The sequence below is a fragment of the Euphorbia lathyris genome, chromosome 1, assembly GCF_963576675.1.
Source record: "Euphorbia lathyris chromosome 1, ddEupLath1.1, whole genome shotgun sequence".
In the NCBI taxonomy this organism is placed as follows: Eukaryota; Viridiplantae; Streptophyta; class Magnoliopsida; order Malpighiales; family Euphorbiaceae; genus Euphorbia; species Euphorbia lathyris.
Genome location: NC_088910.1, coordinates 45,014,054 through 45,029,123, shown reverse-complemented (window position 1 = coordinate 45,029,123; position 15,070 = coordinate 45,014,054). Strand labels below are relative to the sequence as shown.

Sequence of the window (15,070 nt, the reverse complement as noted above, 5' to 3'; positions counted from 1 at the left end):
AAGGGGAAAGAGACATATATAGAATTGCTCGGATGAGAGATAGGAAGACGCGAGATCTCGGAAAAGTTAAATGTGTGAAGGATGTGGACCAGAAAGTCCTAGTTGGAGATAAGGATATCAAGGAACGATGGAGGTCCTATTTTGATGACTTATTTAATGGAGATCGCAGACAAGATGTTGGAGATATAAGTATCCATCACGATATGATAAATCATGAATGCCTGCGGAGAATTCAAAAGGGTGAAGTCAAAATGGCATTAAGTAAGATGAAGTTGAAGAAAGCAGTAGGACCTGATGGCATCGCTATTGAGATTTGGAGATGTTTGGGAGAAAGAGGAATCGAATGGTTGACGACGTTCTTCAACAAAATTTGGAGAAACAATAAGATGCCATCAGAATGGAGGAAAAGTATCTTAATCCCTTTGTATAAGAACAAAGGCGATGTCCAAGATTGTGCCAACTATCGGGGAATCAAATTAATGAGTCACACTATGAAACTTTGGGAGCGAGTGATCGAACAAAGGCTAAGGAGGACGGTGAAGATCTCGGAAGACCAGTTTGGCTTTATGCCGGGAAGATCAACTATGGAAGCCATCCATCTAATGAGACAATTAATGGAGCACTATCGAAATAAGAAGAAAGACTTGCATATGGTTTTCATTGACTTGGAGAAAGCATATGATAAGGTACCAAGGGAAGTACTTTGGTGGGCCTTGATAAGAAAAGGCATTTCGCGGAAATATATTGACATCATAAAGGACATGTATGAGGGAGCATGCACGAGTGTACGCACTAGTGTTGGGAAGACTGAAGAGTTTCCTATTACGATTGGAGTGCATCAAGGTTCCGCACTAAGCCCATTTCTTTTTGCCATCGTTATGGATGAACTAACAAGTTCACTTCAAGATGGTATACCATGGTGCATGCTGTTTGTAGATGATATTGTGTTGGTTGATGAGACGAAAGAATGAGGGAAGAGGAAGTCGGAACTATGGAGACAAACTCTAGAATCTAGAGGCTTTAAGTTGAGCCGAAGTAAGACAGAATATTTGGAGTGTAAGTTTAGCGGCCATAGGAGTAGGGAGGCAGGGACAATCACCCTAGATGGGAGAGTTGTTCAGGCCTCGGATTGCTTCCGGTATTTAGGATCTATTATCCAAACGGATGGAGAAGTAGATGGAGATGTTGCTCATAGGATTAAAGCTGGTTGGTCGAAGTGGAAGAGTGCTACGGGTTTCCTTTGTGACCCCGGCATGCCTAATAGATTGAAGGGAAAATTCTATCGGACGGCAATTAGACCAGCATTGTTGTATGGTACGGAGTGTTGGGAAGTGAAACACTGCCACATCCATAAGATGTCGGTGGCGGAGATGCGTATGTTGAGATGGATGTGTGGTCATACGAGAAAGGATCGGGTGAGTAATGAAATAATTAGGACAAAAGTAGGGGTCACATCTATTGAGAATAAAATGAGAGAACCGACTAAGGTGGTTTGGCCATGTGAGACGTAGAGCGCTTGATGCGCCGGTTAGGAGAACCGAAGAGTGGCAAAGGGATGTAGTGGTGAGGGGTAGGGGAAGACCTAAGCAAACTTGGAGGAGGGTGATCGAGAGTGATATGAGTTTACTGGGAATTGAGGAAAATATGGTAGCGGATAGGACGGAGTGGAGGGATCGAATTTGTGTCGCTGACACGACTTGATTTCACGGTTTTATACGATGGTTCATGTTAGCCGATCCCGAATCATTTCGGGACTAAAGCTTTGTTGTTGTTGTTGTTGTTGCACTAAATTTTTAAACAATGTATATCAGATTTAAAAATAATAAATTCTTTATCAATATACATGTGGAATTATAGCCAATTAATAACGCTCCAGCCATTCAAATTAGCTTCAGATTTAAGTTAATCAAAGTAATAAAGATAATATATATATATGTAAAATATTTATAATTAAAAATTGAAAAAAAAAAAAAACTGTCCAAATTTAACTAACCTGATAATTATAATCATACCACCACAATTGATATGCAATGACTTCTCTAATTTCATTATATAGTTATCCATATCTAGACAATGTAAAAAGAGTATATGCATTTTCATGATCATATTAGTATTAGCTCTTTTGTTTTCATGCATATTTAGTCTTAATATTAGTTATATTCTAGGAAGCCCCGACACGGATACTCGACCGGTACGGGAATAGGAAATGGCATTTTCAAAAATAATTGAGATATGGGTACGGCAGGGACACGTATTTATTTATATATATAATCATACCACGATTGATATGCAATGTGAAAGGTTTAAAAATTCTCTGAATTTCACTTATCAATTATGTTGCATATATGCACATATATATAGTGGAAGCTGTACGTGTCTAACTAGGAGTCTAACTAGGAAACGCAGTCCTAAACAATAACCTAAAGCAGTGCTGGCCGAACAGCATAGGCGGCTGCTGTTTTAATCCTAAACAGATTCGGTTTTAGGTTAACACTCCTAAACCGACTCTGATTAGATTAACTAGGAAATACAATCCTTATGTCGCATTACTCTGTTTAGGATTAAAACAGGAAATACAATCCGTATGTCTCATTACAATGACTTTCCTAATTTCATAATATACTTATCCATATCTAGACAATGTAAAAAGAGTATATACATTTTCATGATTATATTAGTATTAGCTCTTTTGCTTTCATACATACTTAGTCTTAATATTAGTTATTTTCTAGGAAGCACCAACACGGATACTTGTGCCGCCAAATTATATATAAGGTTTGTAATGAAAAATTTAAAAGTTATATAAATACGTAAATCATAAATAACATCCATAAGTCATTGTAGAATTGGTTTGAATCGAAACCCACAGGTAAATCATTGTCGAATGCCGTGGCTGGTAAGGGTTTTAGATTTGTCTTTCCCTAAATCGAAGTGAAATCAAAAGGGTTGGTGCTGGCTTATTTGAGTTTTCTGTTTGGCTATCTCAATCGAAGACTATGTGTCAGGGTTTTAACTTTTAGATTTTGATTTCTTTTTGTGGCCCATATGTTTTACCATATTAAAAAAAGGGGCCACTTATTTGGCGTGTCCCGGTGTGTCTGTGTCCGCACGGAGTGTCCGACACTAGTATGTTAACTAAATCCAAGGATTAGGAGAAATTGAAAAAGAAAAATCAAAATGAAAGAAGGATTCCAAATTGTAAGAGAAAGCTACTAACTTTTCCTCTTCCTGTACTGTTTAGAAGAATTTGTTCCCAAATATAGAGAGGGTTAACCTCCCATTTTATGTTTTCTCTTCATGTTTCGTTCAATCAGAGGAGAATTTCCAGCAATTGTACAAGACCCAATTTGTAGAAGGAATTTGACATGGCAACATCTTCACCGATTTCTAGAGTTTCTTCTTAACCTCATCTTCACCGACATGGCAACAAACTCTCATTCTTTGTTTACATGGTATCAGAGCTGCCGCAGTATGCAGATTTTTAGTTTCTCTCTTCTCTTTTTTAGACCTAGGGTTCCAACCATTCATTTTCTGCCTCTCTGTCTACTTTGTTTATGCTTCCGGTAACTATTTCGGTGGAGGTCAGTTTCTTTTGTGCCATGTTTATTCTGCCACTGCTTCTGTTTGTGGCTGCTGAATTTCTGCCTCTATTATCTCTTTTGTGTTTTTTGGTTGATTATTTTAAGTCATTATGGATAAGAAAGATACCGTGGTTACTAGTATTATTCCGGTGTCTCCTAAGACCACCGAACACAAATTGACTGGCTCAAATTATGTGGATTGGTCCAAAACTGCTAAGATTTATCTTCGCAGCATAATTGACTGATTATTCAAATATAGATGATGAGATCGGATGGAGGACGATGCTCGTTTGTTAATTTAAATTAAGAATTCTATCGATACCATCATTGTTGGTATGATCCAACACTGAGTATGTCAAGGAACTCATGGATTACTTGCAATATTAATACTGGTAGGGGTATGTCTCACGCATATATGAAGTCTATAAGTCTACCACTGAGCAACAGATTCAACCAGTTCAGACCTACTATATGCAACTTAACCCTTAAGTACTGATATAAAAATGCTATAAACTCAACGGGAACAAATGTTTTTCTCAAATTTTACGTAGACTAGGCCCAGAATTTGAGGGATTACTTCTCATTTTCTTTCTGTTGCTGACATTCCTGGTTCTCAAGAGGCTCTTACTCATGTTCTGCGAAGTGAGTTTGTTATTTCAGCTCCTCCTGTTGTTCCCACCTTTCGTGATCTTGCCGTCACAAGAATGGGTCTAACCACTCCAATAAGGGTCCGCCTAATGGTATTACTCGAGACACTAAAAGCTCAGAGGAGTGAGGCAGAACTATTGTGTGTTATTATTATCATGAGCCCTTTCGTGATCTTGTATGGGTCTGACCGCTCCAATAAGGGTCCGCCTAAAGGTATTACTCGAGATACTAGAGCTCGGAGGAGGGAGGTAGAACTGTTGTGTGTTATTATTGTCACGAGTCTGATCATACTAAGCTAACCTGTTAGAAACTATAAAACAAGTCCCAAAGGAATCAATTTGCTCATATTGATGCTACATCCTCCTCATATGGTCTAACATACACTCTTAATGCAGAAGAATATGCCAAGTATCAAGAAACATTAGCTTCAAAGCGTTCTCCTTCGTTTATCACCGCCATTGCCGAGTCATGTGACTCCAATATGTGCCTTCTCTCTTCATCTTCAAAATGAGTCTGTTATTGGTTTTGGCACTATTAACCCAACGCCTTCACTTTCTTTTTCATCTGTCCTTAATGTGCATAGTTTTGCATTCAATTTGATCTATGCAAGTAAACTTACTCGTTCTCTTAATCAGGAGGTCTACATATTCGATACTACTCTTAGAAAACCTATTCCCTACTCTAGTACATCCACCCTTTTTATGAGCATTGTGGATTAGGGTATCCATCTCTACCTTTGTTGAAGTCTGTCTAGTTTAGATTGTGAGTCTTGTCAGTTTGCAAAACATCATCGCTTGTCTTCCTCTCCACGAGTCAATCAAAGGTCTAGTTTTCGATTTGAATTAGTTCATTCCGATGTTTGGGTTACGTCTAAATTTGGTTTCATATATTTTGAAACATTTGTGGATGATTATTCCTGAACTACTTGGTTATATTTAATGAAAAATCGTTCTGAATTAAAACTCAATTTAATGTTTCGTTTCATATCCTACGGAGTGACAATGCGAAACAATACTTCTCGCGACCTTTTCAAACTTTTATGCTCCAGAATGGTATCCTTCACCAATCTTTCTGTGTTGATACACCATCTTAAGACGGTGTAGCTAAACGAAAGAATCACCATCTACTTGAAATCGCTACAGCTCTTTTGTTCTAGACACATGTTCCAAAACACTTTTGGGCGGTTGCTATCTTGATTGCATGTTTTCTGATAAATCGTATGCCCTCCTCCATCTTACAAGGTGAGACTCCTTGCAATACTCTCTTGACCAGTAGTCCCTTTTTAAGGAATACTTTACAAGAATCATGGTCATAATACACAAATCAAATGTTTCTTTGATGCAGACTGGACAGAAGACAGGGATGATAGGAGATCCACTACTAGTTACTATGTCTTTGTTGGAGGAAATTTAGTTTCTTGGAAGGGCAAGAAGCAACATGTTGTACCTCACTCTAGTGCAGAATCTTATTATCAAGCAATGTCTCAATCTGGAATTATGTGGATTCGTCATCTCTTGTCCGAACTTGGTTTCAAGATCACTGCTCCAGCAAAGTTATGGTGTGATAATCAAGTAGCTCTTCATATTACTTCAACAGCAATGTTCACATGGACATTAATGACCAAATGAATTTGGTCATTCACCGTTAGATCTAGGCTTATTAAATCCAAGCCTTAAGATGCTTTAGGATTCTAATAAGCCTAGATCTAACGGTGAATGACCAAATACTACATGGTCATTAAGGTCCATGTAATCAAAATCGATTGCTTTTGCTTCTAACCTTGTGTTCCATGAACGTACAAATCATATTGAAGAAGACTACCATTTTGTTCATGAGAAGTTAGAAGAGAACATCATTTCTACAGCCAAACATCAGTTTGGAGATATCTTCACTAAAGCCTTAAATGGGGAGTGTTATGTTACCGTGTGAATACATTAGTCAATAGTCAATAGCAGTTGTCAGGTTCTAATTTTGCCATGGTTTGACTACAAAACAACCCACTACAGTCCAAAAGCATATAGCAAGCCCCTGATCACTTTTTTCCTACCCCTCCTTAAAAAAATAAAGAACCAGAGCATTTTATAGCACACATCAAATCATTTACGAAGTGTGTTATTGAGCTAATTTATAAAATGCAACAATAATAAATAAATAAATAGAAGAAGTAAAAGGGAGCAAATGGATGAAATAGAACACACAAAAAATGTTCGCTATGTATGTTTAGAAATCAAGCAGTAAACCACGTGAAATAAAAGTTCAACATTATTAGAGATAGGACCAAGAGAATTTTACCTGCATAGAGATCAATTTTTGAAGATCAATATCCATATTCTTCCCTCTAGCTAGATCTACAACAACACTCGGCAGTAGAAGCTCAGCTACTTCAGCTTTCAACAACACAATGTCCTGAAATAGCCTACAAGAGCAAGCCAAATAAGTTAGTTCAATAAATAGGAATTATGAGCAAGGTATGATACTTCTTAGAAAACCTAAATCTAATAACTTTAAAAACCATAATCAAACATGTAAGTGTAGTACCTCAGAATGACATCATTGCTGTAGCCAATCAGTGAATAAACAAGAGGACAGATCCACATCTGAAAGGTTTTATTAGTTGTTTCCCATACCGAAGACTCCTCCAATGAAATTGCTTCAGCTGATAAAAACTTTAAGATATCAATGTTTATTTCATAGGCTAATAGTACAGAGAATATACATAAATTCAGAGAATAACAGTAGACTTCTAATAATATATAGAGACCTACAATGAAACACCAATAGAAAAGCATTCCCTATCTAAAAACATACAAGGAACCAGGTTCAAAATTCAGGAAATAACATCTACAATCCAGAGCATTAGAATCAGTTTACCTCTAAACCTCCTTTCCAGATCCAAAAGGAACTTTTCCACAAGCTCAACATTGACACCCTTGGAGTGAATCTACAAGATAGGTTATATAAGAAATCATGCCTTTATCCTTTCTAGCTTGGTATAAATGTTTTTCTTAAGGTAAAAGGGGAAAAGGGTTTTGTGTGTCTGCTTGTGTAACCAATTTGTATTTACTGCAGAATATAATATGTCAAATCAGAATACAACTGCTAGCAGACATTCTGCTCGGTAAAAAATGAAGAAATTGCCAGCACTGAAATTGCAGAAAGAGCATGTTACTCATGGATTACAACTGAAAATCATCTACACCATAAATGAAACTGATGCAATCTCAATTAAGATCAGTTGGTTAACTGTGTATACCTTAAATTTCTCCCAACTCCAGCAAGATTTTTTAGATTCAAATTGGTTCATCCTATTGCAAGCAAATTATTCTAATCTGAAAGTCAGTGCAACATTCTCTCAAAAAAAAAAAAAAAAAAAAAAACTATGATGCAGTGAAGATAGTGCTCAAAACATAACTGTAAAATTGAAGACTAATTTTCAAAAAATGATTATCAGGAATACTATTGAGATTGGTGAGAGCTCAGAAAGAATCATTTATGAACATCCATAAAGACAATTAGTTGTTCATCTAAGAGGTCTAGAGCTTTACCACGCACGAGGAACACAGCAATTATAATTTGTCTGTGTCTTAATACATAATCTTAAATATCAAACAGCAAAAGAAGGTTCCAAGTATGTAGCTGCAGTTTAAGTTGTGTAAGGATAAAAGGAATTTAAATGACACTCGGCCTAGTATTATTTAAAGTCCAAGTTATGCATCTAAGGCCTTATATATCAGAAATTGTGCTTCTCGACTATGAGTACTTCAAATGAAAACTGAAAGACTACTAATTATTGCGCCTGCCGAGTTGTAGGACCAACTCTAAAATTTACCTATTTTCAGCTTAGCGAGTGAGTTTAAACCTAGTTCAGATATTAAATCCCAATTAATTTACACTATACCGGATAACTCTTAATGAGTGTTCAATTCAGTTGTTTTAGTAATAGTACCGAACATTTACCGGAAGGAGTTCAGTGAGCTACATAAACCTGGAGCTAATAGCTATAAGGGTACCCAATGGAAGCTAATTCAACATCAATTGAAAATTGATTTGACATCAATTTTTTTATTAAATCATATTTATCCTTTCAAAAACAATTAAATGCAAAAGAAAATAGAAAAAGAAAAAGTATTCTTTCTTAAATATCTTTCCCCTTGAACAAAATTTTATAATTTTATAATTTTAAAAAATATTAGATAAAGTTGATGAATTATTTATAATAAATAAAACTAAATATGATAATATGTTTAAATAAAATATGTGTATATTGATACATAAGATATTATTTAAAATAAAAAAATAAAAAGTATTTTTATGCGTTACACAACATATAAATAGCAACTGCTAACAAATTTTTACGGAATATTCATAATTTTTCCAGCTAACAGGTAACCCCAAACAGCTAATCAAAAGAGGCCCTAAATTGCCTCCAAGTCACTGTCAAGGGTAAAAACATCTTCCATATTGATGCTCAGAAACTATAAACAGCCTCAAAATCCTAGTTATCCAAAAGTATTCCTACCATGTATGCTTCAAGAACAATCTGAATCCATCATAAACTTTAATTCACATTCAATCCTACATCAACCTGAAACTATCTTTAGAAAATTCAGTCTGGAGTCAACATCACCATAATACAATAATACAAAAGCAGTAAATACTATTATAATAGAAGGCCAACAGCCCAGAACAAGAATTCCTTGTTTCTGTCTTGAATTGATGATGGAGGTCTTCTATATTACTGTATACATTAAATAAAGAACCAAATTGTGATACAAAATGTTATCATATTATTAAAGCCAGAAAAATGCTTACCTCAATAAGAGAGCTTTCATAAAAATCAAAAGATGCTAGAGCTCTATGTCCCCTTTCAGTTGAAAGTAACCCCTGTTTTATATAGATGAGAATTTCACTTTCTTTCAAATACTTGATGACTGCTTTTCACATTATTCATTTTTCATAATAAGATTCCTTGCAGAAAAATTGGAGCATACACACACAAAAACAATCTATATGCACAGTTGTACAAAACAGTATTGGAAGGGGGAAAAAGGCCAGATGGGGGATTCAGCCAAAGATGAATAACAATGAACAGAAAAAACATCATTAAACACAACCTACATAATAAGAACAGGCAGGTTTGACACCTGATAAGATTTACTGCATTTTTACATCATCTTATATGAACATTTGAGAAAATGAACTGTATCCAAGATGGAGTGTCAATTTGGTTCAACTTCATTAAAACCTAAACTCCAATACCAACAAGCGGTATAAAATTGCACACACTAGCTTTAGGATTATGATCCAAAAATACGTATACACTAGTTTCCACTGACTGGTAACCGTGTCCCTAACCATTAGTTAGTGCTACCTGGTAACTACTGACTGCGACAACAAAGTAAACAAACCCCAAAAACAACACCAAACAATAATCCATGTGTGTTACACAACTTTAACGTTCAGAATTTCTAATTCACAAAGTATATACAGATATATGAGAAACCACAGCTAGCCCTAGTTATATGTGAAAAAGCACAATTCCATTCCTCTGTATTTTGCAGTTGACTGATCATTGAGGTAGAAATGTCAAAACTTCACTCTCAATTTGTATGGCTTTAGCATTATGATCCAAAAATACTTATACACTAGTTTCCGCTGTATTAGATAAATTTGTAGCAGGTACTACCCACCACAAATAAATTATTAAGACACAATAACAAAAATCCAGATAAAATAACCAAGAAAATGGTCAAGTGCTCACTCTCAAGATAGCAACCAAAAATAGTATTTAAAAATCTGAATAAACAAATTCAAGAAGCAAAGTCATTAATGTCTTATTTAGACTCACCCGAAGAGCCTGAGATGTCAAATCAACTATTCTAACTGAGTCGTCCATTAGATATTTCTTCAAAAGTTTTACAAGTGTAATCAGTAGTTCTTCAGGTACAATAGCATCCAAGTTAATATTGATTTCAGCAGGGCTGCCTGAAGCTATGGGTCCACAAATATTAATACGAGTAGCGTGTCCAGAAAAATGGAAGACAACACAGTACGGGTCCCCAATACCAACCTACAATTAAAATCATAAAAATCAACATGATATAGAAAAACATTTTGTTTTCTCTTTTTTGACTGAAAAAATTGGAGTTGTAAAGGCAAGACATCTAAAGAAACATATACCCTGGAAACAAAATCAGAAACCAATGGTCTAATACTATTTGCATCATCAGATCCACACATGCGAACAAGTGTCCAGACAGCCTCTGTAATTTCTGGGTCGCAATGCCAATCTATCTCTTCCACAACGTTTTCTGTATTCCTTTGCTTCCAAAAATTTTCCGCCATGAGCAACTTCTTATGTAAAGCCTGGATACTGCAAGAGAATTCAGCGTCTCAGGCAGATTTAAAATGCCCAACTAAAATTAGCATAACAAGGATGTCATCTAAGAACATACTCAGAAGAAGAAGTGATCAATTGTATAATAACAAAATTTCTACAATCAAAACTAAATTAAACCGGACAATTTGAAATTCACTGCTCAAAGTAGTATTCATAATTTCCAATTTGAACTGTGAAAGACAGAAAAACCTGCACAGAAGTAACCTTGGTGGAAGGAAGCAAGATCTCTTCACAAACTGAAATTGGAAGTATATGGTGAAAGGGTAAAGTTTGAGTAAGAAAAGCCGAAAGACTAAGAAACAAACACATATAGCAACAATCAAGTAAAAGATGTATATTTAGATGACAGCAGACCTTCAATAAGTGATCCCTTGGAGAGTAGGCTTGGCATAACTCATGATGGAACTCTCGTAAGTCACCAAACAAATCTATCTCTGGGAAAGGTTCCAACTCCTGCCAAAGAGCATTATAAATTTTGTCAAGGAACCAACTGACCTAAAAGCTTAAGCTGATAGGTAAGGCCCAAAGAATAGCTTCTCTTATAATCTCTTACACACCCCTGCATGCACATGCCCCTTAGGCTTGAAGGGTGTACAACACAGACCCATCCTACCATGTTTCGAAATTCCACCAATAATTTGAGTGGCCTGGATTTAAACCATCGACCTGGTCTAAGAGGGTCTAATACCATGTCAAGGAATCAATTGACTTAAAAGCTTAAGCCGATAGGTAAGGCTCAAGAATGGCTTTTATTATTATTATTATCTCTAACAAAAGGGGAAAAAAAAGACTGTAGACATTCTAAAGAATAAACATAGAACAAAAGCTGTGTATTCCTAGGAAAGGAAATTTACAAAATATTATCATATAAAACATGAAGTGTTTCTAAGCACAGAATCAATTTAGCCTTCTAAATTAAAAAGTCATGGATGCCTACCCTAACATAACCATGAAGAGATGGATCTGAATTCACAGTCAGCTGGAGAAGCAAAGGCAGGACTTGAGATGATCTAGTGCCAGAAGCAGCCCCTGTGCTTTCAGAAGGAATGCAACATGCTACCAACTTTGATACCAAAAACTACACAAGAACATAGACAATGAATGGAGAAACTACAGAAAATAAGCTGGGATAATTGAAGGTGCTGTCTAAACATCTATATACCTGGAGTTGCTCACCCAGAACTCTGACACCTTCTCTGGATTGGTTATTTTTTAATATACTGAGTAATGCGGAAATTATCCGACAACATTGATCTTGTAAGGCTTGATAACCAATGAATTGGCCAACCAAATTCAGAATGTAGCTACGCAATTACAGAGATAACATGTGTCAAAACAGATTTCTCATCATATGATTAAACAGATTTAGCTTCTGCAAAAATCTCAATAGTAGTAAGATATTTTCAAACAATAAAACTGAAACGGATCACCCATAGAAGTAAACTGCAAAACAGCACAGAAACAAACAAATAGAGAAAGCAACATACGGGAGAGAGGGAGAGAGGGAGAATGCAAAGATGAGGAGAGCAAGAAACATCTATAGAGAATAATGCTTCTATAATATCTATCTATTATCATGGTGGAACGCTAGCTTCTGATAAAGGATGCTGTAGCCAAACAATAAACTGAATGATAACTCATTGAACATATGCAACTTCTACAAATAATTTCGAGGCTTCTATTATTTTTTCAGAAAGCTCGATACTAATTAAGAGATTGAGATTAACAAAGAAAGCAAAATGTACCCTGTCATAAGAGAGGCATCCTTTTTAAACAAGAGGTATGAGGTAGAAAGTCGAAAAAGAATTGATGCAAAGGAAATAGAAGAAGAATATAAGAGGAGAGCCACAATGGCCAACCATAAATCTTCAAGACTGCTAACCAGAATAGAACACAAGAAAAGCAAATCGAACATAGTAACAGTGGAGAGGAGAAAGGAAGATCGAAAAAGAACACAAATTCTGCAGAACAAAAAACATATTTTATTTAATAAAAAAACTCATAGTGGTAGACATTTTTGAAATGGATACCACGGCCAGAGCATCTAATTGGTTCTTGATTAAAAATTATAAAAGATAGAAAAATAGGGGCAGAAAGAATAGAATTAATACGCATATAGCAAAGCTACTACTAAAAACAAGGACCCCAACATTTTTACAACCAGAGACTTCCTATCTTTTCTTACATAGAATAAGTGGACTGCACTCATAGTTGTTAAAGACGCAAGGCACACTAAGGCGCTAAGGGGTCATAGAGCCTAGGCGCAAGGCGCGTGCCTGATGAACATGAGGCACAGAAAAATATATATATATATACAAAATCTACATATCAATATTTGATACTAATATCACCAATACTCTATTACTAGTTAAAGCATAATTATAACCACATAAAAACATAATATTAAATGTCAACAACACCAAGTTAAATTCATAGACACATATGCTTAACCTAAGTACCTAACTAATGCTAATAAACTAATAAGCATTCATTGTCAATCAAAAAGAACTAAAAAAAAAACTATAATCATCATCAAAATCCTCCTCAAGATTAATATTTCATCTCCAATTTCCTATTCCTCTTCATATTCTTGTTTTGTTTTACACTTTTACTTAGATTAGATCATAACACTAAATGTTACTGACGCGCACCTTGATGAGAACCTCCGAAGTCCAGGCGAGGTGAAAAAGGCAGAGCCTTTTAAACTCTGCCTCGCCTAGGGAAATTAAGGCTCACTACCTTGAGCCTTGTGTAAGGCGCGCCTTTAACAACTATGACCGCATAATATACAGAGTGACTAAAATGAAATATTAATTATGAAATATCTACACCTATTCATGTCGTTTTTGCAACTTCATCCTGATTTAAATATTGGTAGCAATTAATCCAAGTACTAAAGTTAGTTACAGTTTTGACAAGTTTTTTCCTTATATTTGGTAATCAAGGCTATCAATTTCTTAAAATATTTTGTTGCAAGTACTTCCTCCATCCCGAATTGATAGACCACTTTGCCATTTTGGTCTATCTCAAATTATACACAATTTTTCTTTTATAAAAATCAGTTATTTTCTGATCTTTTTAATACACTCTTTATTATGCATAATAATCAACAAATTAATTCAACATTATAAACACCCTACAAATCTACCGCAAATGTTGTATTGAACTAGTAGCAACTAACTATAAAAATTATAAAATAATTATTAAACCAAAAGATTTTAAGATAAAACTGCAACAATGAGAAAGCTGTTTGGATACCCTATGCCACTATACCTTATAAAAAATAATTATTTTTCTAGAAAAAAGAACATCTGCAGCCAAACATGAGCAACCCATCAATAAAAAAGAAAAGAATTTTAGTATTTTTCACTAGATACAGAATTATTTTCTTAATCTTCTAAAACTTGATTAAAAGCCATGGAAAATAGAACAGAAAAATTGTATCTTCTTGCACATTGTTTTCGCAACATGAGAAATAAATGTATAGGTTCATCAACTTGATATATATTTTACTAATAACTCAATCCTACAAAAACATACTTGCAAGTGCTTGAAACAGCAGCTCTATGTCCAAGAATATCTATAAGCACCTCAATCCCAGCCAACTTATGACATCTATGCCTGTGATGAACTGCTGCTGCTATTTTATAATGCATTTCCATCAGAAACTGCATGATTGCATGAAACGAACAAGAAATCAAAGGGATATTTGAGCAATATCAAATTATAAAAATTTAGTACATAGAATCATATTATCACCATGAAAACTCTGTCTGGCCGAAAAATGTTGATCTTGTCAAGAACAACAACGCTTGAGGGATAGTTATCCCTACATTCAATGAGAACCAACATTGTATTCACAAAATTAATTCAGAAAGAAGAATATAACAAGTCAAAGAGCAATACGAATGCACAGTACATTTCCAAGAATCCATCAACAACTGTCTGAACAGCACGTGCTACCACATCTCTTGAAAAGAGAGGGACTGCAGAATCAGATGAACAAGAAGTAAGGGACAGAATGTGGCTCACAATCGACACCTACATATACATAGAGAATAGAAGAATTACATTCAAATACAAGGAGAAGCAATTTAGTCCACTCAGAAAAGCAAGAATAAACTAGTACTGAATACAGATCATCTCTCCACACATTATGAATCAAATAAGAACAAACAAGAATTTCTAGAAAGATAATAAGAAAGTTCACAACTGGAACCTCAATATATCAAATGTAATAGTGAAATGTGAAAAGAGCTTCTAAAGACTATAACTAATGTCTCAAAACAGCATAATTTTAACTACAAAAGAGTCACAATTATGATAACAGAAATTATGGCTATAATCATAAAGAAAAAGGCAAGCTTTTTATGACAAGTTTTCTTTGCTCTGCATCGAGGTTTCAATTCTTTCCATGATAAGCTATATGCAGTTCCAAATG

At 35.2% G+C, this 15,070-nt stretch overlaps 1 protein-coding gene across 5 annotated transcripts in view; it reads right to left on the bottom strand.

The window, feature by feature from the left end:
* The window catches only part of LOC136230656 (serine/threonine-protein kinase ATM), a 56,790-nt gene that overhangs the window by 21,250 nt on the left and 20,470 nt on the right, over nt 1-15,070 (bottom strand). For 4 of the 5 annotated variants that reach the window (XM_066019828.1, XM_066019803.1, XM_066019820.1 and 1 more), the window contains 13 exons: nt 14,549-14,670; nt 14,389-14,458; nt 14,170-14,297; nt 11,792-11,933; nt 11,567-11,707; nt 10,984-11,082; nt 10,819-10,865; nt 10,410-10,602; nt 10,078-10,299; nt 9,042-9,113; nt 7,101-7,170; nt 6,768-6,885; nt 6,522-6,645 (listed from right to left, as the gene is read on the bottom strand). In XM_066019828.1, the coding sequence (XP_065875900.1) occupies nt 6,522-6,645; nt 6,768-6,885; nt 7,101-7,170; nt 9,042-9,113; nt 10,078-10,299; nt 10,410-10,602; nt 10,819-10,865; nt 10,984-11,082; nt 11,567-11,707; nt 11,792-11,933; nt 14,170-14,297; nt 14,389-14,458; nt 14,549-14,670 (1,548 nt within the window). The remainder of the gene's footprint in view (nt 1-6,521; nt 6,646-6,767; nt 6,886-7,100; nt 7,171-9,041; nt 9,114-10,077; nt 10,300-10,409; nt 10,603-10,818; nt 10,866-10,983; nt 11,083-11,566; nt 11,708-11,791; nt 11,934-14,169; nt 14,298-14,388; nt 14,459-14,548; nt 14,671-15,070) is intronic. The other variant, XM_066019810.1, reaches the window with a different exon arrangement.